This window comes from Macrobrachium rosenbergii, chromosome 37 (genome assembly GCF_040412425.1).
Source record: "Macrobrachium rosenbergii isolate ZJJX-2024 chromosome 37, ASM4041242v1, whole genome shotgun sequence".
In the NCBI taxonomy this organism is placed as follows: domain Eukaryota; kingdom Metazoa; phylum Arthropoda; class Malacostraca; order Decapoda; family Palaemonidae; genus Macrobrachium; species Macrobrachium rosenbergii.
The window spans coordinates 2,240,040-2,263,746 of NC_089777.1; the positions used below are offsets into that span (position 1 = coordinate 2,240,040).

Sequence of the window (23,707 nt, forward strand, 5' to 3'; positions counted from 1 at the left end):
GTTCAATATCATAGCCTTTATTCTTAAATGCTGCCAGTTTGCCTTTAGCTTTCATAATGTCAGACATTGTCTGTGCACCAAAACATCCAGCTTTTCCTGGCTGTTTAAACGCTTCCTCGAACGTTTCTCTTGGGTAGGAGCCATCGCAAAAATCACTATAAATCACAAAAAAGTGAAATAAACACCATGTGCTGCCCACAAGGGTCGAGATAAAGTTAGTGCAAATCAGACGCATCAACACAAGGGATGCTGGCAACCGAGTGACCCATTGAGGGTGTGGGTGAGCGTGGGTGATGCGCTTCCTCCCTCACTCAAACTCCCAGCATTTCCTTTGGCACGTAATTTGAAAATACAGTTCGGCACTCATTCCGGAGGCAAAAACCCTGAACTTGATATTTCCATTTTGCACTGATATATCCAGAAGTATGGTATACCATGGTCAGTTATCTCGGTGCGCTATTTTTTATATATATAGATTTTTAAAAAATGTGAAAAACCCATTCTTTGATGGTTGACAGTGCTGAATGGCCTCAGGAAAATGGTAACACTGCTTACACTCATATATAAACAGACTTAGAAAGGGTTTTGGGTGTTGGAGGAGACCTAGAGAAGTTTTCAGAGTGAGGGAATGGGAAAGGGGGCCCAATAAGGCTATGTAGAGGAACTCACTCAGAGAAGGGGTTGTTTTGGAAGGTGGGTAGAGCTGGGGAGCAGTTCCCTGGCTGGGAGGGGGTGGGGATGCAGTGTTGGAGGGGTGAAGAGGGCTAGGTACATGTTTGACTTGCTAGAGCTTGTTTTGTGTCGCATTTTTATGTTAACGATTTTTCCACATTTTATTGAAGGATATGTAAAGTACTGTAATGTAATAAAGCAAAAAAAAAAAAAAGAAGAAGCGTTATGGTAGAGAGAGAGAGGTATTTCTTACATTGAAACCTGTAGAATAACACACGCTTTCAATTTTTTTGTGTACAGTATTTTACACAATTATTCTCTTTTATATTTTTACTGTATTCTCATTATTTATTTTTACAACCCAAAAGATAAACACAATCGTGTGCTTAGGGTATGTACATATGCACATACTCACTCACTTGTATTGGTAACAGCAATACTTATAAACAGCACTGTGTTGCCAACATCTACAAATTTGCATTTTAAATATTTTTATGGTAATTAGAGATGAAATATCAGCAGTGATAAAATATTCACTAATGTGTGCTAACCATACATGAAATGAAATAATGTACAGTAAATGAATCAAAGTAAAAAAGAAAAATGGCAACACGCGATACTCCACTAAGAAACCCATAAAAGAATGCATACACTATGTAGAGATGGTAACATTAACAATGATGAAATGCCACATGTAGATGTAAACATATACACACTTGCTTTGGACAGTCTTCATTGAGAAATGCCATAAGTACTAAAGATGTAAACACAGGGTGTTGCAAACAAACAGTTCCCATGATAGGGCAGAATGAGTAAAACAAATTAAATTACTCACATATCATGCGATCTCACATATCATGCGACCCTTAAAATTTTGTCCCCTAAACATGATTTCGTCATATATCTTATGTATCATGCGAGTTGCATTTTCAGTAGCCCACATAACATTAGGCTAACCTCTTTTACTCAGTAATCCTATTGTCTTGTTAAGTAAATGAAAGTTAAAGATGAAAATACAGTAGTCTTTACTTACTGAACAAATTTCAGTTTCAGTAGATTATGCTCCACTATGCTATGGTGTAGAGTGACTTTCATTTTTGGTAGATCATACTGTAGTAGGCTATGCTTATAGAGCAAATTTCATTTTTGGTAGATTGTGCTAGGCTAGTCTTTCAAACAAAATTAACAAACTTATGGCTTATGTAACAGTTCATAACCATCTCTTATAATTAAGAACCTCTTACCAAAGAACTGTCATAAATGATATAGGTTATGACATAAACAACAAATGAATATGGAAACAGCTGGTTTGTGATTTTAAGGGATTTCATTTTAACAAAGTATGTTACTTTACCTTTGTATACCCATTTATATGCATGAGCAAAACTAAATATAATCATTTTGGTAATAATTCATTTCTTTTAGCAACTAAAAAGGGATTCTCCTAATTATTTTGGTAGGAGGCTCAATCAGCTGATTCTGAGAATGTAAACATTAGCCTAGCCTAGTAAATGCATTTGGCAGTTGATCGGTTTTTTTTATGCATATAATGATGATGTAACATGATAAAAATACAGTATATAGTAAATAGATTAGTAAGTAAAATGTCATTTTCATTGCCATTTAACTTCATCTTAAATACAGCTGTAATAGCCTGTTTGACTTATGCAAATGGATACTGTGAGAGTAACACTTAGCCTAGGCCAGTAGTCCACAAATACACTCGTATCTCGTGTATGGTAATATAATATGGTAACAACTGATAAGAAAGTTGTTGTATAAAACATTAATGGTGATAAAACAGGGTAGGCTATGGGTAAGCAGGAAGGCTACCTACCAACAAAATTGTCATTTATGAGAGAAAAAGAAGGGGTTGCATTTTTTTTAAGTGTATTTATGCAGTAAATTTTTAACGGTTTAAAGTGTGATGGTTGTTGTTTATAAGCATATTGAGTGTTTACAGTTATGTGGTATTGACAAGGTCAGTTGCGGAAGGTTACGGAGTTGCTCTTGAACTCCTGTAGATTTTTTTAATCGCCCTTATCTGGATTTCACCATTATCTGACATGACTTGGCTCTATTAATCCAGATGTTTGAGGGATTACTGTATTGATTTTTTTTCTTTTTATGGTTGACTCATTTGATGTTTTCTGAATCTCAAGGGATTGATATCATCAGATCCCAAAGGTATTATAGTAGGGTCTTAGCATTACTGGTTTTGAACATATATTTTATGAATATTTTTGTTGAGTATTTGTTAAAATTGAAAATTTTGGGTTGTTTTCATGATGTGCAAACCACTTGTCAACAACTTGAATACATGATGCATTTACTGGTGGTAGTCAGCAACCTTATAAAGTTGGAACTCATTTAATCAGTGACCTAATGCAGTAGTCTGTCTGTTCAGTATTTCTTTGGATGATGGCTTACTGATGCCAGTTTCTCATGGCATTCCTTTGCCATTTCATACTCAAAGTTATGTTGGTGGCCAAGAATATTCTATCAACAAACAAGTGGAAATTGAAAACACTTATTCTATCAGTAAACACATGGAAATAAGAATAAGGATTAATTTTCTTTACCAGACCATTTTACTGTCTACCCTCTCCCAACAATTGTTTCTTAGTGCAACTGGGAGTTCTTCCTCCTATTACACTTTTAAAACCTTCTATACTCTCAATGTTTCAGTGCTGAATGACCTCTTAGGTCCCAGCACTTGGTCTTTGGCCTAAATTTTATGTTCCAGTTCCAATTCTTCGGTCAACTGGGAGTTAAAACTTTTGGAACATACCAGGAGGACTATGTATTGATATAGATTTATGCTCAGTAGACATTTTTCCATCCCATGGAAGACAGGAACTGGAGCTTTTGTCCCAAATGCAATAGTTTTCCCCATGAACCATACTCCAATACTTGGGTGGCAATTTCTGATTGGTCCTAGTTTCCCTTAAGAGATTACCTCCTTACAGATGCCTGAACAAATTTAACAATTAAATTTCCTCTCCGGTTATGTTCTTAGAGATTTTCTTTTATTGGTAACACCCACAAGACCTCAGGACAGCAATTACACTGTTAACCCTTTCTCAAAGGTTTAACTTTTCACATATGTGTAGATTCAGCTGCTAGATTTTCAGGCCAGAGGAATTTTGCTTCTGAAGTAGAAGGTGTTATTTATTATATTGTATTAGAACTGATGGCAATATTTCTGTTAGAAGGTCTTTGTTCTTTTTTGTACATTGCAATCAGAGTTCATACATCACAATCTTTATTTTTTCTAATATCACAGTTATAGTTCATACATCGCAGTCTTATGGGCCACTGTATCTGAGTGCATATGTCACTTGGCTTGACAGTATCTCCTTTGGTAAGCTTTATTCCCCAGTGTGTTCCAGGAGAAGACAAAGCAACTGTAGGCTGCCTAGGCGGGAAAATAAAGTTCTTTCTTCAGAATGGACACTCTGTCCAGATGTAAGCAGGACCATGTATCAGTGAGGAGGCTATCTTCTTGCATATTTTATTACAATTATTGTCTTGATATTTTACTCTGTTCATCCAGACCCATCAGCTTGAAAGAGTATGTAACAGTATAGCAAATATAATTGATGCTGCAATTTTTCCAAGTTTTTAAGAGTGCAAAAACAACTTAATTATCTCTTACTTTATTTCTGTTGTGTTTTCAAGGCAAAGAATAGAAATGCTATTTTGAGGAACTTAGCTTGTCATTTTGATGTTTTATTCTTGTTTTGCATTCCTTTAACATGCTGCAATAAAATAAGTAGTTGCATTCAGCTTCAAAATGGCATGAAATCCAGTATCATAACATGAAATATAACTTCATAGACAGTAATCAAAGAAAAATCTACTCAGGACATAAGCCAGCAGCAATACATTGCTTGGCAGAGTTGATATCTGGGCCCACTGAAAAGTCCAGTCAACCAGACAAAGTTCCACAATTGACTGACATGTCAAAGTATACAAAGGTTGGGAGTAATGGTGACAGAACTCAAGTCTCCTATGTTCAGACATCTTGCAGCCAAAGACTGACACCATTGCATAGGAAGAAGTATAGAAAACTATTCAGTACCTTTTAAGAATAACATTTAAATATGTAAATATATACACAGAATTAATAGGCATACATACAAAATTCAAGAAGAAAATGCCTGTGTATGCTAGCTAATGTTTTAGGCCACAGCTAATGTTTTGGCCACTGTGACAGCATGAGCACCTTTTCATGCATGCATTGGTGGCAAGGCAGCAAAACTTGAAATAGTAAGTCAGTAATTTCTGTAATTTGCTATATCTTAGAAACTGAGATGAAGTAATGAATTCTGTTCTTGAATTTAAGATTCAGACAGCAATAGAAATGCAATTAAACCAAGAAAACAGCCATTTCATAAAACAGATACTAGGAACTACACTACTTGAAGGAAAACTTCACTTAACCATCTTCATTGTAAGTATTTTTATGGGGTAAATGAGTTCTGTCCACACTTTTCTCTCCTGTGTACTCTGCCCAAATTCTCATCAGGTTTAGGTTTCATCTCTGCTTTCTCCATGATTCCTTGGGTTTCCTGATAGATCACCATCTGTTACTTCCACATCTACAGCTTACCTGACTAACTGTTCTCCATCTCTTGTCATCACATTTCCAAATTTACAGTGATGAAAATCACTAATGTTATTAATTGTAAGATCTAAAAATTTAAGGAATTCATACAGATGTCAGCTGCATATCTTATTTGACAAGAATTATTCAAAATTCTTGGCGTAAGAGACTCTTGAGGATGGACTTTTGAGAGAAATACAAAGTTATCTATCCACAGCATATTTATTGTTTTTTAGATATGTTCATTTTAATGTAGATACATTGTGATGCTCAATTTACCTTAGTTTAGAATGCATGGCTCATTTACTGAAGTTTGACATACTTTTAACAAGTTATCTTTTATCAAGTTGCATGCACTTGCATATTTTTTGGGGACCATTATTTAAAAAAATATTTGCAGACAGTCTTGTACACAGCAAAATTTAATTTTAAGTTATCACTAGCCATTAGTATTGAAAACCAAATTAAATTATCCAAGTGTATGAGGCCACATGCCAAAGGTTGCATCCCACATTTTATCTTACTCTGTTTTAAAAGTTTTGTGCTTGTTACTGTATATAAACATTTTTGTAAGTGGGTAAGAAAATTTCTGTTTAGTCCATTAGGTGGTTATTATTTTGAGACCTGATGAAGATCATTTTAATTTCAACCAGGAGTAAGTGTTTTTACTAGAGAATGGAAAACTCTAGTCTTTAAAAGCTGAGGGTGCAGCTGTTGAGTACCTTCATGCATTTGCATGGTAGCATTGATTTGGTCCTTGAAAATTTACTTTTGATTGAATTGTTTATGTATAATTGGTTTGTGACAAATATTTTTGAAAAACTTTTTCTCACAGAGTCAAGATATATCAAGAGTGTTCCTGAAAAGCAGAAGATTAAACTCAAAGGAGGTGCAGCTGTGGATCCAGACTCAGGGTTGGAGGACAAAGCTCATGTTTATCAGGTATGAAAGAAACATACTAGAGCAGCAAAACAGGTGCAACACAAATGATCTTATATTCAGTAGCTATTTTTCTAAGTAAGTGTTATGTAAATAACATATGATGACATCCTCTTAAAGGTAATCATCCATTATTTCTCCAAACAGATTCTTCACCTCTATCTTGTATTGTATATTATTACATCAAATTAACCTTTAATCTTGTGCTAGTATGGTCACTTACTTGGAGGTATACGAGTATAGCAGTCATATGTGGATGTGCTGTGATAACTTGGTGTATTTTTTGTGAATTTTATGCAGTAGAACCCCATCCTCAACTGTACCAGAACTCGACATAATTGGATTTCAATGCAAAATTTTTAGTAAATTTTGCTTTGGAGCTCAAACAAAAAACCGGAATCCGACCTAATAAACCACAAGATATTTGCAAACAAAGTGTATCATGTTTCAGTCAGTTGGCGCTAGTTGGTGTTGTTCCCAGGTGTCGTTTAAACCCCACTCAGCTGTGCTTCAGTGTTTTGATCTATTTCCTTAGTTTTTGTGGCTTTTTGTATTGTGTTTTGATAAAAACATAGGTCCCAAGAAAGCCATTGCAGACAAGCAGAAAAAGAAAATGGTAAGAACCACAATTGAACTTAAATAAGAGATTACTGAAAAGTATGAAAGAGACATTCGTGTGATTGATTTAGCATCTCAGTTTAAGCTACCAAGAACCACCATAAGTACATTTTTAAAGCACAAACAGGCAGTAAAAAGTACCAGTGTTGCTAAGGGGGTTACGAGTATGACAAAACAGAGGCCTCCCATAATAGATGAAATAGAAAAATTATTGTTAGTCTGGATGAATAAAAAACAGATTGCTGGTGATAGTGTTTCAGAGGCAGTACCGTATTTGCCGTCGTAGAAGACGCATCCTTGCATACTACGTACCCCTATTTTACAAGAATATTATGTGGAAAAAACAATTTTAATATCATAACATTTATTGAAAGATGTTTTAAAATTATTTTTTAAGGAAAAAATGTATGATTCTGTGCATGAAATACAATATACAGGTACACAATCCTTTATCCAAAATTCTTGAAACCAAAAACATTTTGTTGAAAGTAGAGTGTCAATTCATAATGTTGGTGGTTTGGTGTGCTAACGGGTTTTTGCTGCTACTCAAATTATTTTTCTTATGAAATCCCAAGAATTGACCTTAGAAAATCCCAAGATATAAATAATTTTATGTCTGAAGCCTTAGAGTCCTAAGTAATCTCTCTCTCTCTCTCTCTCTCTCTCTCTCTCTCTCTCTCTCTCTCTCTCTCTCTCCCAAGATATAAATAATTGTACGTCTGAAGCCTTAGAGTCCTAAGTAATCTCTCTCTCTCTCTCTCTCTCTCTCTCTCTCTCTCTCTCTCTCTCTCTCTCTCTCTCTCTCTCTCTCTCTCTCTCTCTCTCTCCTGCTAATTTGAGTCTCTTTAACCAATGGGTGTTAGCACAAATGCACAAACTGTGTGTGTGTGTGTATATGTTCATAATGTTTTAAAAATGTATAGTACAGGTAGTACATCTTTGGAAGACAAAAAAATATATAAATTTTGTTGTTGTCAGTTGCATGGAAGCATGGAAATAGGAAACAGAAATAGATTAACATCCCTTGAGAGATTAAAGAGATGAATCTCTCTCTCTCTCTCTCTCTCTCTCTCTCTCTCTCTCTCTCTCTCTCTCTCTCTCTCTCTCTCTCTCTCTCTCTCATAAAAAGATACTGCTAATTTGGGTCTCTTTAACTAATAGGTATTAACACACATGCACACACTGTGTGTGTATTCATAAGGTTTTAAAATATGTGTAGTACAGGTAATACATCTTTACTATTAAAAACTACATACTGTATTTAAAACACGCACTTCCGTCGTCGTCAGCTTCCATGAGTAAATCATCCGCTTCCATGAGCAAAACGCTCTTTCTCAGACAGAATACTGTACAGCCAAAACCTGATTGGCTGGTAGGTTGCTTGGAGAGTTGTTTCCAGTGACAGCCCTGTACTTTTGTTCTATTTATAGACATTTTTCACAAATTGTATGTACGGCACTACATATTATAAGTCTGAACGTTGCCAAGGTCGTGATTATTTGACTGAAGCTTGCAAAAATTACTCAGTAATTAACTTTATGTAATTATTTCTTGATGAAAACAAGTATTTAACAGTAATTTTGACTTTATAGTGGTATGAAAATCCCACAACAATCTTTTATAGTGATGTGTCATCACTTGCAAAACCTATTCCCAGACCACCCTCAGATATACGATTGCAAACTGGTGATGACATTATTAGTAACAATAAACAACAACCCTCTCCAAGATCGATATGATGAAATGTATTTTATAGTCTTACTTATTGTTAAAATTCACAGGTTGAATTACAATTTTGATCATGTATATTTTTTGCAGTTTACAATGTTTTTGTTGAAAAAATGTGTTGGTGAACATATGGTCTTAATTGTCCCACTATTTTATTATTGATGATCTTAATTATCATACATTCATTTAACAGTATATTAATATAAATAATAATAAACTATAATAACTATAATAAAAAAACATAAAAAAAGAAAAAAGAATATGTTTTTGCTGCAGTAGTGATGTTAGATTATACTCCAGACCCCACAGTTCTGAAATCCAAAAAATTCCAAAAACTGAAACTCATCTGGCCCTGAGGATTTCAGATAAAGGATTGTGTACCTTGTTGTGAGAGTAATATACGTACAGTATCCCAGTAGACTCTGTATGAAATTTACCATCAACACTACTGTTACGTAAACAACATTTATGTATTACTGTGATATGCCACAAGGGCAGCAGTATGGTTTGTTTACGTCCCCTTATGGCAAATGGCTGAAAGGCAGGCTGCTGACATATTGTTAATTAATTTTTCGTAAGTTTGTGATAACAGACATAATTCGGCTTATTTTTAATATTTATTAATTTACTGTAATAATTAGGCTTTTTTCTATGTTGTTTTTATTAACAACAGTTTTTGTGCCTACCCAGTACAGTTAAAGTACCTAGCCTAGCCTACAGCGCTCCTTCTCCTATCAGTAATATGGCTGCATTGGATGTAGGGCAATTTTTTTTATACAGTATAGTACATTTAAAAATTTTAAAAAGTGCATCTAATACGGTATGTTATTTAACTAAACTTATTTACAGGCAGTCCCCTGTTAACGGCGGGCTCAGTTAACAGCGATCCGATTTTATGGCGCTTGTCTAGTGACGAAAATCGGCAATGTTCTGCGCCAAAAATCGCTGATTTCTGCTTATCGGCGCTGATAATTGGGTATTGGCGCTGATACATACCAAACAGAGGCGCCGATAACCCCTGAAAATCACCGAAAAGGTGCCGAAAATCGCCGATTTTCGGTTAGCGGCAATTTTCGCTTATCACACTCTCAGAAACGGAACCCCACCGATAACTGGGGACTGCCTGTAATTGTAATATATGTGTAATCTTTTGTATAAAAAGGCAAGATTAGAGTAATAACTGGTGGTTGAGAATGGATTAATCTGTTTTCAGTTACTTCTTATGGAAAAAATTGACTGAATCACATCTCGACGCTTCTAGAATAGATTAGTGTTGAGGTCTGGGCTTCTACTGTATCTCTGTTTTGTATTTTTAGCATAAGACTTTGATACCAAGCTATCCATAATATGCATATCAGATGATAACAAAAATAGTTCACTCTCTCTTCAAACAGCATGTAAACTCTTCAGTTTGAAAGGGAAGTGTAAGAATGGGAAAATGACCTTGAAGGTTTTCTTATGACAATACAGAGAATAGAGCAAAATGAAGATAAGAGATAAAGGAGTAAACAAAGTGGCTTGGTAAGATCTTATTTGGCTTTAACCTTTTATTTAACTAGCATTTTGCAGTTATGATAATTCTTTCTTGTTTTAAAATTAATATGAATATGAGCTAGGTTATTTAGATTGCAGTCTTCTATAGGTGGACTTCTGGGGCTTTCCAAGAGAATTTGTTTGCAAATGAAAATAAACTGTGATCAGGCTTCACATAAATGTTAAAAAATTGTTTAGATATACAAAATTACTTTTCTAAAATATGGTGCATGCACTTAATTTTATAGTGACCAAGTCCTTGGGGGCTATGCAGTAGCTAAAAAGAGACCAGTGCATATGGTTTGGCAAAAAGCATTTTGTTTATTTACATGATTTTTAAATATTATTGTGGACCTTTTTATTTATATATAAACTATGGTGTAGTACCTGTTTTGATAAGAGTAAACACAGTTCAAGAAGTTAGTCAGGTAGGTGATCAAAGACCAAAGGGCAAAGGTGAAAAAGAAAAAGTCAAAAAGCTATGTACTTTACTGTAAAAAAGACTTTTAGTATCAGCTGCATTGTGCTGTGTAAAATTCACTGCAAGCAGTACCCATATACTAGGAATCTGGCATCAGAGCCCCATATCTAATGGTGCTTAATGTCCTTGTACCAAATAATATTCACTTGAAGGTGAGGTTATTGCAAGATACTATTTGCTTTGTGTTGCCAGGTCCCCTCATTTTTACTATATTAGCCACTGAAGCCAAGTGTAGTGTCGTAAGTTAATGATCAAATTTCACTTTCTTTATGTTCTTTGAAGCTCCTATGAATTTCTTAAGATCAGAGAGCTGGTTGCTATTAGTAAGCATAACAGACTTCATGGTTTCTCTATGGTTTTCACTCCAAACTTTGCAAAACAATTTTTTTTTTTAAAGTTGAGGAAATTGGACAGGCAACCTACAGTACTGTATTGGTTTGGTTTTTTTTTTTTTCATTCAGATGGGGTTATAGACAAGAAGGCAAAAATAATTGCGTATTGTGATACTTCGATTTCGTTTGTTTTACTGCAGAATAGTCAAAATTTGTAGCTAAGGGTAAAATACATGTAAGAGAAAATAATGGGTTGAGAGGAATCTCACTTATCTCCATTATTTATATTTATTGAAAGATATTTTACATTAGAGGAATTTTTTGCATGACATTCACTAGATTATATTGCAATTAATTCCCTTATATGATAAGTCCCAGTGTGCATTTCAAACATTTTGTGTTAGCAACAGTGTACCTGAAAGTCTCACTATTTTCACAGATTTTCATATATACTACAGTATAGGTAATTGTAGTTGCGCAATATCATTCATAGGTATTGTAAGGAAAACGTATCTTACTATTAACTGATATCATTCCTTTTGAATTTATCACTGCCCATAATTCACTTTTGTTATTTGTATTCTGTCCAAAGGGAGATACATTGTCATGATCATCATGTGGAACATTTTTACATGCTTCACAGGAGATAACCCCTTATTTGGTACATTGTAGGTGGCATTAAAGGCCCTTTACATTGCTGGTTCAACTTGCTATCATGGTTTTCTGCCTTTTATTCTTGTTCATTCCCTTTAATCTTATCCAACTAAGCTTTCCAATTTGTTTAAATACATTATGCTTCAGTGTGCCCCCTCAGTGAATAACGCATCTTTTGGGCAAGCCCTGTGACTGTTAAATGTCACTCAGTCTACACATTGTTCATGTTCCTGTTAAGTAGAGTGGTACAGACCTTTTATGTGCATTAGGAGTTTTTGCTGTGTAATGATGAGTTCCCTTTATTTAACCCTTAAACGCCGACTGGATGTATTGTACGTCGATAAAATTGTCTGTCGGGTGCCAAGTAGACGTACTGTACATCGACTACAAAAAGTTTTTTTAAATATTCGTGAAAAAATAGTTACAGGCCTAGTTTGCGAAAGATTTTAAATCACGTGCCTTGAGGGATGCTGGGAGTTCACGGATCACGCTGTTGTTTTGGTTACAAGCGTGATCCAGCTGCACATGCGCGAATTTCTTTCTTCTCACACTAGAAAGCATCAGCGACGCATCTCAGAAATTCTTTCGTCACTTTGTCGTAATTTTTGCACCATTTTATATTAGCCGTAACATAAAGTTTTATATATGAAAATGTGCGCAGTTTCATGTAGAATACAACAAAAAATAACCCATGGTTGTAGCTTATATAAGTTTTGAAATATTTTCATATAAATCACGATGTGCCAAAATTTCAACCTTCGGTCAACTTTGACTCGACCGAAATGGAAAAAAAAGCACAATTGTAAGCTAAAACTCTTACATTCTAGTAATATTCAATCATTTACCTTCATTTTGCAACAAACGAGAAGTCTCTAGCACAATATTTCAATTTATGGTGAATTTTTAAAAAAACTTTTTCCTTACGTCTGTGCGCTAACTCTGCCGGAAATCTCAGAAATTCTTTCGTCACTGTCGTAATTTTTGCATCGTTTTATTTTAGCTGTTACATAAAGTTTTATATATGAAAATGTGTGCAATTTCATGTAAAATACAACAAAAAACAATCCATGGTTGTAGCTTTTATCAGTTTTGAAATATTTTCATATGAATCACGATGTGCCAAAATTTCAACCTTTGGTCAAATTTGACTTGACCGAAATGGTAGAAAAATGCAATTGTAAGCTAAAACTCTTACATTCTAGTAATATTCAATCATTTACCTTCATTTTGCAGCAAATTGGAAGTCTCTAGCACAATATTTCGATTTATGGTGAATTTTTGAAAAAACTTTTTCCTTACGTCCGCTCGTTAACTCTGCCGAAAATCTCAGAAATTCTTTCATCACTTTGTCGTAATGTTAGCACTGGTTTATATTAGCAGTTGCATAAAGTTTTATATATGAAAAAGTGCGCAATTTCATGTAGAATACAACAAAAAATAACTCATGGTTGTAGCTTTTATCAGTTTTGAAATATTTTCATATAAATCACGATGTGCCAAAATTTCAACCTTCTGTCAACTTTGACTCAACCGAAATGGTCGAAAAACACAATTGTAAGCTAAAAATCTTACATTTTAGTAACATTCAATCATTTCCTGTCATTTTGCAACAAACGGGAAGTCTCTAGCGCAATATTTCGATTTATGGTGAATTTTTCAACAAAACTTTTCCTTACCTCCACGCTCGGTAACTCGGCTGAAAATCTCAGAATTTCTTTAGTCACTTTGTCGTAATTTTTGCACTGTTTTCTATTAGACGTTACATAAAGTGTAATACATGAAAATGTGCACAATTTCATGTAGAATACAACAAAAAGTAACTCATGGTTGTAGCTTTTATCAGTTTTGAAATATTTTCATATAAATCACGATAAGTGCCAAAATTTCAACCTTAGGTCAACTTTGACTCGACTGAAATGGTAAAAAAATGCAATTGTAAGCTAAAGCTGTTACATTCAAGTAACATTCAATTATTTACCTTCATTTTGCAACAAATGGGAAGTCTCTAGCACAATATTTCAATTTATGGTGAATTTTTGAAAAAAACTTTTTCCTTACCTCCGCACGTAGTAACTCGGCTGAAAATCTCAGAATTTCTTTAGTCACCTTGTCGTAATTTTCGCACCATTTTCTATTAGGCATTACATAAAGTGTTATACATGAAAATGTGTGCAATTTCATGTAGAATACAACAAAAAGTAACTCATGGTTGTAGCTTTTATCAGTTTTGAAATATTTTCATATAAATCACGATAAATAGAAAAAATTCCACCTTCGGTCAACTTTAAATCGATCAAAATGGTAAAAAACTGCAATTGTAAGCTAAAACACTTACAGTCTAGTAATATTCAATCAATTACCTTCATTTTGCAACAAACAGGAAATCTCTAGCACAATATTTTGATTTATGGTGAATTTTTGAAAAACTTTTTCACGTCCCACATTACTTAATTCATGCATCATTTTGTGATAATATTTTCTCTGTGTTGCTTTGATAGTTTTACAATTTGTTATATACCAAAATCATCGCAATTTAGTGTACAATACAACGAAAAAAAATAACTCATTATCTTTAACCGTTTTGCTCACAGCGCAATTTGTATACAATTATATATGAAATTTTTTTTCGCGCTGTCATATATTTCAATATTTATATATGATAATGATATTTTTTTCATTTCTGATGGTTGCATACTAAACTTAAGGCAACGACAAAAAAATGAGCCAAAAATGAACTCTTAATCTTGAGAACTAAGCGTGCTGTGATTTTTTGAAAAAAACTTTTTTTCTGTTTCGGCGCTAACTCCCGAACGCCGCCGGCATACGGCAGACACTTTTGTAAATAGAGGCTCGGCGTTTAAGGGTTAATATTAATTATGTAATCCATTATGCTTATATTCTTTTTTTACTGCCTTTGTAATACCTGCTTTGTAAACTACAGTGGAACAAATTATGCCACAGTTTCAGTGGTGTCTCTTTTCACCACACCATATCTTTCTACTTCTTCCCTTCATGTTCTGATTATTCAGTTAAGTTACTTGGATTTCTTTCAGATATTTCCATAGTTCATTAAAAACACAACAAAAGATTCCATTTTTTATTGTGTACATAACTGGCAACCTTTTACTTACTGATTAATTTTTAGCCTGCATGAAAATTCTTTTCACTTGTTGAGATGTGGCCTATAATATGGATTTTCCGGTATTCTTTGTCATTAGCTAAATGTAATCAACTCGGCATAGTAGCTGCATGATTCTATGTATTTTGTGTGAAGGGATGGTCTGAAATGTTCTCTTACATTCACATTAACTTACACATCTGATAGCACTGAATACACAGCATATTTTCATTCTCATTGAAATTCCAGTCCTCTACAATATAAACTTAATAATGAGTTAGTGACCTGCGTAGAATGTTTGGGATTTTAAATGACCTGCCAAGAACATTTGGGACTTGTAAAAATATAGCAGCCACAAAAAGAAAAAAAAATTAGTTCTCACTACCTTGCAGCTTTAAAGTAGTTAGGATTTTAGATGAATCTGTAGGAAAGTAGAAATAAAACAGCATTTGTAAATGTGAATATGATACACAAAACTATGGTAGTATGGAAAAGTATGTAAGTGAAGGATACGCAGCATAAATGAAACATGGATATTTGCAGGGCACTTAGGCAAGGTTAAAGGAGCAGTGGGTAGGGACATGCAGCAGTGGAAATTCTGGGGGTATGGTGGCAAAACAAGTGACAGGAGTGAATCATTTTTGGGGGGATATTGGCAGTGGGGCCTCCAGATTACCACATAGGAGTGGACAGAGTTGGTTTGGTGGATATGATGGTAGATATAGCACTGGGGAGAGAAACCAAGGAAGAGGAACAGTCCTGAAATTCTCCATGAGCTAAGAGGATGTAGGCATGGTACAGGAACCAGTAGAAAATACAACATCTGACAATGTTAAAAAGGCTTTTGGGAAGATGATTGGACAAGCCCAAGTACCATTAGGAAAACAAGCAATCTGCTAGAAGCACTAAGAGAGCCAGTCATTGATGAGGTGGCTGTAATATGTGAAAACTTGACAACAGAAGAGTTGGGAGACAGTATGACACTAAAGATATACGAAGGAAAAGGAAATGCCTGATGATAAGTTACCAGATTGTTTGAGCATGTTATGAAAACACCAGAGAGGATGCTGGAGGAAAGACTTTGAGAAATAATAATTGTCAGTTTGGCTTCATTCTAAATACGTTAACAAAAGAAGTCTAAATTAAATTGAGATAAGGACTTATTTGTGGACCTTTAAATGACATTTGACAAAGAGCAAAGACAAACTATCTGTGTTAGTTGGCTATTGCAAAGGCAGAGGGTAATAGGAAGACTCCTTGAATTAGTGATGTTGCTGTACCGATATAAAAGTTGGTTTCCTTCCAGGATCAGTCCTGAACCCCTTGCAGTTTATCATGTAATGGAGGTTGTAGAAATTTTCAAAAGGTGGAAGAGTCAAGAATATGCTTAGGAAACATTATGATTACAGGAAAGGAAGGCAAAGGAAATAATCAATATAGTGGCCTTGTGTATGTCATGCAAAGGTATGGGTGTTAACTCTGTTGTAGTTAGAGATTTTTTATGCCTAACAAGTATAAGTGTAAATGTGGAATAGAGGGAGGTAGATAACCATATTGTGGGAGAAGGGGAGATCTCAGATTAGAAAGAACATGTCGCTGCCTTTGTAACACTGGAATTGGAAGCAGTCATTGAGAGGGCATTGGAAAAGGAAAATTAACAAAAGTGTATGAAGTTGTAAGAGATTGCTAGGCTACAAGTAAATAGGAGTAGAATGTTAATACACGGTTTTTCCATGCATTCATTAGGTCTGTACAACTCTTAAGCTGCAGAAGCAGGTTGCCTGAAAAAGAAAGTGGTAGAGAATCTGAAAACATGCTAGTGTGAATATATAGGTTCGTAGACAGTGAGTGGTGGAAAGATCATATTAAGAATGAGGGACTGACAAAGGGATGTGGTCTGAAGCAGCTAAAAATAGACCTAAGATTAAAGATGATGGGAATGGATGAGGAACAGGTAGTCATAAAAGCAACAGATGTGCAATTTGCACTTTGGAGACTGTTAGAAGGTCCAGGAAATCATCAACAAGAGCATAGGTGGACACCCAGACCAGATAAGAATTATGGTGGACAACATAACAAGTCCCAGAAATCCTCACTTCAGTCAAGGGTGTAGGAGCTTCATTGCGTCTTCCTTTTTTGTCCCCAAATTAACAGCCAATATACTGCATCCATCAACAGAAGGATTCCACACTCAAAGAACAAGAAAATGTGAAACAGCTAGTTCATTTCAAGTCCACTCTTACTTGTGCACATTCTTAACTGTAGATTCTTGAAAACTCAGCGCAAAAATTTTTTCTCATAAGATTCATGATTGTATTTCAGGAGATCTGTCTTTGACATAACATGATTTATTATTTAGATTAGGTTTGAGGAAGAAATAAAATTTTACTGCAGTTTTAAACAAGGGCAAGGATGGCATGTTTTCTCTTATATAAATGAATTATTTTACAAGTATATACAGAAAAAACATTTGGAGAATATAATGAGAGCAGACTCTGTAATTAATTTTCAAGGGCTATTTCAGGGAAGGTTTTGGGTGTAACTTCTGGCAACAGGTAATTCTTATTCACCTCCATAAAAGGTTAATGGCAGCTTGACTCTCGCAGGATGAAGGTACGAAAGTCGCTGACACTTAAATAATAGTTATTTTTTCTTGCTGATAGTAATGCAACTTGGCAGTGAACAAGAAGCCCAGTATGTTTGAGTAAATCACATTCAGCCACCTACAGTGTATTTTGTTAGCAGAAGGGGATTTCTGGGAGGCAGGCTGAATGCTATATCCTTGTTAAACTGGACAGTTTCAGATTCCCAAATTGGTTTGGCAGTTGAATTTTACAGTTTCACACCTCTCACCCTGCATTATTTCTGTTTAAAAAATAACAGGGAGGGTGAGCTCCCATAGGTATAAGAAGGATAAAAGAAGCACTCAAAATTATCTTAGACAATGCAGTAGACCTGCTCTTCTCTAGCTAACAAAGGGCTAAGATATCACAGGTGAAGAATTCTGCTTAAGAATATAGCTATGGAAATTTTTAAAAAGTTTTTCAGGGAATAGACCTCCCTGAGAGTGCATGTATCTTGTGAACATGTGTGCTTGTCAATCAACTGGTAAATATGCAGGTGTTGTTGAGGTTAGGTACAAATGGGGAACAAGCTTGACATGAATAAAAATAGTTAAGAATAAGCAAAAGGAGAGATTGAAAATAAAATGGGGCAAAACATGAGTACAGGTCTCCCTCTTTATGCGAGGATTAGGGGACAAAAACACTTTGCATATATTGAAATTGCATAAAGAGAATATATAAACCAATGGGAAAAATAGGGTTAGGTTCCTAGGTCATGAGTATTTCATAATGAATAATATTTTTTATGGTTAAAACAAAAACAAGTATTACAGAATGCTTTTATTATACAAAAGTAACATAAAACGCATAATTTCTGGCGAAAAGGTGCATAGAATGATGGCTAGGCTAGCCTCTTACATAAACAAAAGAACAACAGTAACGCTGAAATATTTTTTCTTTGAACAACGAATGAATAAAAATGTTTTATATTTTCTTTTTTTCTTTACAAAAAGAACAAATGAGCAGTTCAAAAAATGAAACATTTAATTTACCAAAAATAATGTTGACTGATGAATAAGAACATTGTTTTCATCTGGGGGGTGGGGGATGGATCATCTGGGTCCGACTCAAGGAACTGAAGAGTGATGTCGAATCTTGATCGTGATGACGATGACGAATGTCCAGGTTCAGGTGTACTGTTCCTACTAGATGGTGCTGATGTTGTGGGTTCTTGGGTGGTAGACCATGGGCTAAAGAAATTTAGCATGGTTGATTGCTTCATTACATTTCTCTTGTGATTATAAAGTTCTTTGTATTGAGCAAGCACTTCTTGTATCAGCCGTTTTAACTTTAAACTTCTCTCGTAGTTAGGATCGAAATTTTCGAATTTCTGAATTAATGCTTCAGTATCGGAGAACAATTCAGACAGTTTTTCGCACTCAGGTCTTCAATTTTCATATCATCACCATCATCATCATTTCCACGTTCCTCAACAGCTGTCGCCATAAAAGAGAGGGGACCTGTAAGTGCAGTCATCCGTTTTAATCAGTTTCCTTTTTATTTGCATACCAGTGAAGAGGCCTAGTCATCTGTTGATAGCAACCCTAAGGGTCTTTTCGTTCAGTGCTCCTTTGTAATCTCCCTCATTACTATGATAAACATAGGATTTTGTCATGGAAACAATGCAGTTTGTTATAAATGTTAATGTATGGTAATTCATCAAACCTGAAAATTTTCATAAATGGTTGCAAAGTTATTTGTTTAGAAGATATGAAGAATACTCTGATGCTTGTGTGTCAGGTAGGTTATTCTATGTATATTGCTTGAAAAATTTAATATCTATTTGTGTGTTCTAAAATCTTATTAATGTTTTGCAGAGGGGAAGTAAAATTTACAACTGTGTCCTTGGTATGGTGAACATTACAAAAGGAACAAATTCTTATTACAAGTTGCAAGTACTTGAAAGTGATAAAAAGAATCGGTAAGTACCTTACACCTCTTTTTCCCATGTATTGAAGTTTTGTAAAAAGAAAAAATTTGCCATATATTTAATCAGATCATTTTACTACAATATAACAGTTCAGAATGTTTCTTGAAAAAAATCTGTACTGTACTTTGAAAATTATTATGCCAAGAAAAATGTCTTTTAATTATATATTACTTTCATCATGGAACTAACAACCACAACAAAACTATAATACAGTATACAATCCTTAATATTGATACAAATGACTAAGGTAAGTGCAGTCAAGTCCTCTTCAAGCCTAATGTAGTGTTTCATTTAAGTTATGAAAACATCTTTTAAAGAAACATCAAATTTATACATATTAAAATAGCATGTCAAACACCAAGCACCAGTGTAGAAGCATTTCGATATCATTGGTGAGGAACTGTGAGCAACTAAGCTGCCTGTGTAATGTACCACATAATGTCATTTACATCACATGGTTCACCAGTAACATTTAGTGTTAGGTTTTCATTTTACAGAGTGGATGTGAAATGAGTTCTTTACTCTCTTTTGCTTTGTGCACCTGCGACTTGAATTGCCATTCTCTAGAGGTCTTTCAGGGTGGGTATCATCCTACTATTTCCATGATTGCTGGAGTACTCATCACTTGTTTAGACCATTACAAATCTTTGAGATGATGTCTGTTTTTTGGATACCTTATTTGAGCAACTTCATTTTTAATATGACCTTCCTAATGTAGTCCAGCCACAAATCTCAGCCTTTTGCAGTCACACCTCTTCAAAATCTCCATTTCCTGTCTAAGTGGTTGTTTCCATTGCTCAGAGGAGCTACTAGAGACTTTATATACTTGTAGTTTTTTCTTCTTTATTAAGGTGATAATTGTATTTATCATATATACATGTATAATTGAGCAGTCTCATTCCATGTCATCCAGGCTGTTACTGTATCTTTATTCACTTGCCTCTTGGTGTCAGTTCACAATCCAATATGTCATCAAGGTAACAGAAATAGGATGTCATTTCCTACACTGGCTTTCCATCATTACATTGTCCTCCTCAATCCTTCTCATTCTCACTTGCTCTGATACATTTCATTTATGCTAACTACCCTTCATTTATTTATATTTTAGTCCTGAGCTTCTGATGGAAGTCCTCCTGTTGCGCATGATGCATAGCATTGTATTCACCTGTACACCTTACCTACAGCATTCATATAATCCTTTTCCCATTCCCAGCTATATTTGTCTTTTCCTTTTCCTTACTAGTCATCATCTGCTTTGTTTTGCTTACGTTGATTTTCAAGCCTCTGTTTCTCATTTCAGCATTCCAGCTTTTAAAAATTTTAAGATTTTTTGGCATTTTTGTATAAAGCTTAAATACAAACAATAAATGTGCTATTTTATGTTATTTTTTACTCTGTGTTATTTTCACGGGCAGCTATTGTAATAGTAATTAAGAAAGAAAGATATAGAGATATTTTATTAGAACTACCTACCTCATTATGGAAATCTTTTGTATTTTCATTAATATTCTCACATTGTGGTTTAACAAGACCACCGAGTTATATTCCAAGACTCTTGGGACTTGGCCAAAGAATGTTTTTAAATGGTGTGGAAATTTAAAACAAAAAAGTTGGAGAAGTTGGACATTGCAATGGGAAGAGACCAAAGAGAATCTTTGAAAAGTAAAATGCAGATGTTAATGCATTTTAGAAGCAGAGGGAAGCTGCAGTAAACATTGAGCACTGTCTACACTCTAGACCAGGGGTCCCAACCTTTTTAAGCTGATGAGCACCCACCTGTTTTCTGGATAATTGTGAGAGCACCACAATCTTATAGTTTGGGAATTAAGAAGCAGTCCAATTAGTAAGTGAAAGACTTAGTCTTCGTTTATTTAAAGGTAACAGAAATTTAAAATTACTTGCATTGGAGATGAAAAAATGAATTTTTACTGCTTGCATGTTTGTTCAAAGTTACTGACGTTCACCAGTCGGCATATTTTACATAACTGTCATAGATATTATAGCACTTTGGTGGCACACAACGATTCACAGGTAATATGTTTACCTCTTAAGTCAGATTATATTGATATCTAAAAATATAATTAAATGGATTTTATTGTCCAATAACAAACTAAAACATGCGTTTGCTTATTATCAGTTATATTCCTCATTACATTAATCATGTTGTGATATGTAATTTTAATAGCCACAATGCCCTCTTAACTTCTCAAATTCTTTGTGCTTTTTTGGATATGCATGTCACTACAAAGCCATAAGATCCAAGCGCAAGAAATTGAAGACACTGTGATGCCCGGTCGTGGGAAACGAACCCGTGTCACCATGATCACAAGGAGGTCACGTTGCCGACCTGACCACGAGACCTCCTTGTGATTATGGTGACGCGGGTTCATTTCCCAAATGTATCAGGTAAAAATAACCGGTAGATTTTACATATATATGTTGTGATATACATGGAAAACTACAAAGAAAAAAAAAGAGAACAAACAAAGTTCTTAGAGAGCTCCATTTCTTAAATACTGATGCACAAGCTAATTATTTCAAATCTTAGACATAAGAAAAAAAAAATAATAATATTAAAACAAATCCACCACTCTGGTAGTTTGTGAATTCAGTGAGAACCCTGATTCTGAACTGCTGTGGCTAGCTTTTCTATATTTGCCTCATCAGTGTTTGCCAAAGCAGCTCACAAGCAGTGTTTTATATATATAAAACGAAAAAGGGAAAAAGGATATTTTAAATTTGGCAGTTAGGCCTACGAAGAGTTGGTGCTCGCAAGCACGATTTTAATAACTTCGAAAGAGCACTGCCAGACCATCAGATAGCACAGAGGTGCTTGCGAGCACCAGATTGGGAACCCCTGCTCTAAACTGTGATGTGCAGAACACACTGTAAGCAGTATCATCCTCCAAGGATTAACAATAGTAATGGCATAATAAGGCGAGATGGGATTCAAGGAGAAAATTCATAGGACAGAATATAATTTATTATCGTTGTTATTAGTAAGTAGTTTTACCAGATCACTGTGATAAAATATTTAACTGTCATAGGGATGGCCAGAAGAGAATTGTCGAACCATTCAGAGTTGAATTATAAAGTAAAGTGGTGCAATTGAAAATAATTGGTGATTTTGAATGCTAGTTCTGTTGCCATCCATGGAAAACTAATATCTACTACTACTGTTGCCTATGGTTATAAGTTATTTTTAATTTTATTTTTCGTTTGTACCTTAGGTTTTATAAAAAAAGAAAATGTAAATTTTATTTAGTTTTATAAAGTTTTATAAATGATGATTGCCCATTCAAGAATTGTTTTCAAACAGTATTTCAGCGACTCAGATTTTAGTAGTCTTTGCGATGTATAAAAACTTTTACCCTTGTGTCTGCAAGTCTGAACTAGTCTCTCAAATGGCATCTCCAAAGTGATTACATATCAAAGTCAAGAGTGTAATTGCTAAGTACAAACCTGGTGAAGGTCACTGTTTGTAGTGAATAATAGTCATTCAGTATGGCTTACTCTTTTTGTGCTTCTTTCTGTAAAGCAAATTACAAGTTTGAAATAATCTTAGTATATTGTATGAACAAAAAAATTTAAAGCAATGTTCACATTTTCTGTGTAAATCATTTTGGAACCAGGAAGAACCTTATACAAATCTGCAAGTTAGTTATGGCTTTCCTGAACCAGAGCTGTGAGAAAAACAACTATTTATTGTAATTGATGCTGTCACATGCAGGTTACTACAGCTGAAGCTAAATAAAAATTTAGCCAGGTCCCTTTGCCCTGATAAAGTGCAGTGTTTGCATATTAATGCTTAGTATTAGCAAATTATTTAGACTTTATATTGTTCTTTATATGCATTTGCTATACATGGCTGGGGGTTGGAATAAGCAGTGGCTTGTAACATTGTGGATGTGCTTGAAGAGCAGGTTTACTATGAAACCATTTGGCCACACTTTCAGAGATGGATAGTGTATAAGAATAGCTTACTAAGTAAACATCTATTTGGATGGTTAGGTTACTTTTTACAGTAATAGGCATTTAATGCAATATATCTAGCACTGGTTATTGCACCAATATTCAAAAAGGCTGCTAAGAAAGAACTATGTAACTAAAGGCCTATTATCCAAGTAACATTTCTTGAAAAGATACTAGAATCTGTTACGGCAAACATCATAGTAAGACCCTTAAAATCAGTCTAATTCTAGATACTTAGTGTCGATTTAGTAATGGTAGGTCATGCACTAACCAACTTTTTAGACCTCTACCTTGGACACTTTAGTTCATATGGTGAAAGTAGAGCATTCTCAGTCAAGATTTCCTGAAGGCATTCAACAAGGGCCACATAAAGTAAGGAGTCTTGGTATAATAGGTGAAGTAGGAGATTATATAGATAAATAACAGAAAACAATTATAATCTGTTGGACACCCTTCATAGGTTAAAAGTCTTAAGTGGTGTGCCTTAGGGTTTGATG

The 23,707-nt window shown here is 34.7% G+C and overlaps 1 protein-coding gene across 1 annotated transcript in view; it reads left to right on the top strand.

Annotated features, from left to right (window-relative positions):
- Parp (Poly-(ADP-ribose) polymerase) overlaps nucleotides 1–23,707 on the top strand; it is a 259,948-nt gene that overhangs the window by 212,360 nt on the left and 23,881 nt on the right. The window contains exons 12-13 of the mRNA XM_067081290.1: nucleotides 6,117–6,223; nucleotides 19,126–19,229. Coding sequence (XP_066937391.1) covers nucleotides 6,117–6,223; nucleotides 19,126–19,229 — 211 coding nt within the window. The remainder of the gene's footprint in view (nucleotides 1–6,116; nucleotides 6,224–19,125; nucleotides 19,230–23,707) is intronic.